This window comes from Drosophila grimshawi, unplaced genomic scaffold, assembly GCF_018153295.1.
Source record: "Drosophila grimshawi isolate 15287-2541.00 unplaced genomic scaffold, ASM1815329v1 contig_311, whole genome shotgun sequence".
NCBI classification, from domain to species: domain Eukaryota; kingdom Metazoa; phylum Arthropoda; class Insecta; order Diptera; family Drosophilidae; genus Drosophila; species Drosophila grimshawi.
The window spans coordinates 1,741,136-1,744,308 of NW_025063098.1; the positions used below are offsets into that span (position 1 = coordinate 1,741,136).

A 3,173-nucleotide genomic window follows, 5' to 3' on the forward strand; every position below is an offset into this window, starting at 1 on the left:
CAAAATGTGACGTTTTTCCATTGCGAAAATAGTGCATTTTATAGAAAATCAACTGATAGGGAGGGAGGGGAGTGGAGGGGAGCAGCGAACTGCAGCTGCTCGGATTTAGAGTTGATATCAATAACGTTTGTCTTCTGGCTTAAGCGTGAAAAGTCCTGGGTGGTTGCGATGTGCAAAGGATTCTTAATGATGCCACAGGCCTAACAAAGAACTTGCGCCAACACCCTGCAAGAGTAAATTATAATAAATATAACTAATCGAAAATCTGGATGTATAAAATGAAAGAGTTTATAAATTAATTGAGAAGAAGCCTTTAAGCAATTTTAAATAATTTACTTCTGCTAATAATATGTAATAATTACTGCAGCTAATTAAGTAAATATTTATTTATTACTTTTTTAAATTGACATGTCAAATTTGCTGCCTGTAAAGAATAAAGTGAGTATTATTCCGGGCCAAATGATTTTATTAAGTTAAGTAAGTAATTTAACACAACAATATGCTGTATTCCCCAATTTTGAATGGATGCACATTCAAAAACAATTCCAGTGAAAGTTTTAGCATGAGACCAGTGAATAAAATACACAAATCAATTTTGATAAATTCGTTCAAGTACAAGAAGTACAAAAATTGATATATATATTTGTTTTTTAATAAATATTAATCTTATAATCGATTTAGACATTATCTATACACTTTCGCTTAACAAAACATTTTCTTTCAGTCTCCAAGTTGTGTGCATGATCGATGCCTGGCCACAGCCAATGGCTCAATGATAATCGAGCGCTCCAGGCAACAGACAACAGGCAAGAGGCAAGAGGCAAGAGGGAGCGGGCAACGGTTAACCCATGGCCAGCCACTGGGTTTTGAGGTAAAGTCGGAGTTCGCACGGCAAGGAGTCGGCTCGGCCTGTGCACAGGCGCACTCATCCTATGCTGGTGTCCTGGGCACCGTAGGGAGTGCGCGCTGCTTGTGCGCCGACAGCGACAGCGACTGCCACTGCAACTGCAACAGAGGCAGCGACTGCGCAGCATCTCGTTTGACATTTGCGTGTCACCGGCAAATGGTCGAGACATTTTTGTGTGGCGCGTTTGTTCCGGTTGTGTGTGTTGCCCTATTGCAGTGTGTGTGTGTGTGTGTGTGTGTGTGTTGCGGGTACGTTTAGGGCAGTGGTAGATGATAGAGCGCTTGGTTGGAGGTGCTTAGCTCCTGCTGTTGTTGTTGTTGTTGCTGCTGCTGCTGCTGCTGGTAGTTGCACTGCTGCTGGGCCTGTTGATGGTATTCCGGTGTGTACTGTGCCTCGTACTGTTGGCCAAAGTGCGGCGGCGGCGGCGGCGACTGCTGCGGGTAATCATAGCTCTGCTGTGTGGCGGGCAAGTAAGCGGGGTATGCAGCATAGGGCAACTGAGACTGTGACTGCGGCAGCGACTGCGACTGTGGTGGAGGCACGGCGATGATATCTAAGGGCGGCAAGAGGGAGGCATAGCCGGCGCTGGTGCAGTGCTCGGATGAGGTGTCCAGGGTGCGATCCTTTTTGGACTTCATGCGTCGGTTCTGGAACCAGATCTTGATCTGGCGCTCGCTCAGACTCAGCGCATGGGCAATATCGATGCGACGGCGGCGAGTGATGTACCGATTGAAATGGAACTCCTTCTCCAGCTCCAGGGTCTGGTAGCGCGAGTAGGTTTGACGAGTGCGTTTCGAATCTTTGCAATCTGCAAAAGGTAAACAGAAGAGAAATTTTGCAAGTAAGTAACAGTTCAAACTGAGAGAGAGAGAGAGGAAGTGTGTGAGTGAGAGGGAGAGTGGGATGCCTACCTGATGCGAGAGTCTCCTCAATGTGCGACCAATTGAATTCGTTGTTGCTGCTGCTACTGGAGGCAGCTGTCACATTGCGATGATTGATTTCATTCTTCTCGGCCGGCGACTGGGGTGGCGTGCTAATGCCAATGCCAATACCAATGCCATCGACAAGGGAGGCGGGTGTGGTGGCGGTGGGCGTGGTGGCTGCCGGTGGCGGGGTGACAAAGTCGCCATGCTTGGCCTGCTTACGTGGCGAGTACACATCCAGATAGTCAACATCTTCGCTGCTGCTGCGCTGCGGCGACATGTGCGTCTGCTGGGTGGAGGGCGTTGGCACGGCGTAGTCCTGCTCGTAGCAGGGTGACAGCTCTCCGGCGGAGCTGCTCCTGTTGGGCTTCTTCACCTGCTCGAACGTGGTGTAGAAATAGTCGGGCGTGTATTTCAGTTTCTTGACGGGATTCGTGAGCAGGGCACGCAATGTGCTTGGTCGCTCCTCCACGGCGGCAATGATGTCCGCAGCGCTCTCCTCTGCCTTCCGCTTGCGGCTCTTCAGTGGGGCGGGTGTGGTCACTGTAGCTGCAGCCGGAGCCGGAACCGGAACCGAAACCGGAGCTGGTGCTTGGTAATGAGGCAGTGCAGCTGGAGCAGGCATTGTCATTGTCTGCTGCTGCTGTTGCTGCTGGAGCTGGTGCTGGTGCTGGTAGTTGGAGTAGTAGCAACTCTCGCCGTAGCTCTCCTGGCCGTACTGTGCATAGCTGCTGGGCTGGTAGCTCGTCGGCCAACTCGAGCAGGAGGAGGTGGAGTTGCTCTGCTGGTAGTAGCTGTTGCTATTATCGTAGTAGGTGGGCGGCAGGCCATGGTGGTACATGTTGTACATGCTGTCGGCATAGTAACTATGGCTGTGCGTATTCGTGGCTGCCATTGCGTCTGTGTCGAGTCCTTGCTGTACGTAAGTGATGTGTGCGATGTGTGCGCGACGCTGCTGCGTTTGCGAATGAGCTGCTCTATCCCCTGATCCTGCCTTAATATAGCCTAAGCGTCGAACTGCGAACTGATGCACGGCACACGCGCTCGTCATAGCGCATAAATATCCCTGCGCATGACGCTTTGACACATGCTGCGCTCACTACCCCTCCAGGACCTTGCCAGATTTATTGCTTGCAGGGGTAGTGCAGCAACGTTTATCCGCCAGTCCAGTTATCCGCTCAGAGCGAGAGAGAGAGTGAGAGAGTCACATCGAGCAGGAGTCGTCCTCATAGCTTGCTTACCTGCTGCGCTGCTTATTACCTACCCATCGCGCCCATTATCATCGCGAGTTGGCGAAACTTATCCGTCGGCGTATTTCTCCTACGACAACGGTGTCCTTGAGT

The 3,173-nt window shown here is 50.7% G+C and overlaps 1 protein-coding gene across 1 annotated transcript; it reads right to left on the reverse strand.

The window, feature by feature from the left end:
* Positions 1 to 1,161: 1,161 nt before the first annotated feature.
* Positions 1,162 to 2,725, reverse strand: LOC6563099 (segmentation protein fushi tarazu). Its single transcript, XM_001990618.1, has 2 exons — positions 1,819 to 2,725; positions 1,162 to 1,715 (listed from the first exon to the last, which is right to left on the reverse strand). The coding sequence occupies exons 1-2, from the start codon at positions 2,723 to 2,725 to the stop codon at positions 1,162 to 1,164; spliced, it is 1,461 nt and encodes a 486-aa protein (XP_001990654.1).
* Between the last annotated feature and the right edge of the window lie 448 nt (positions 2,726 to 3,173).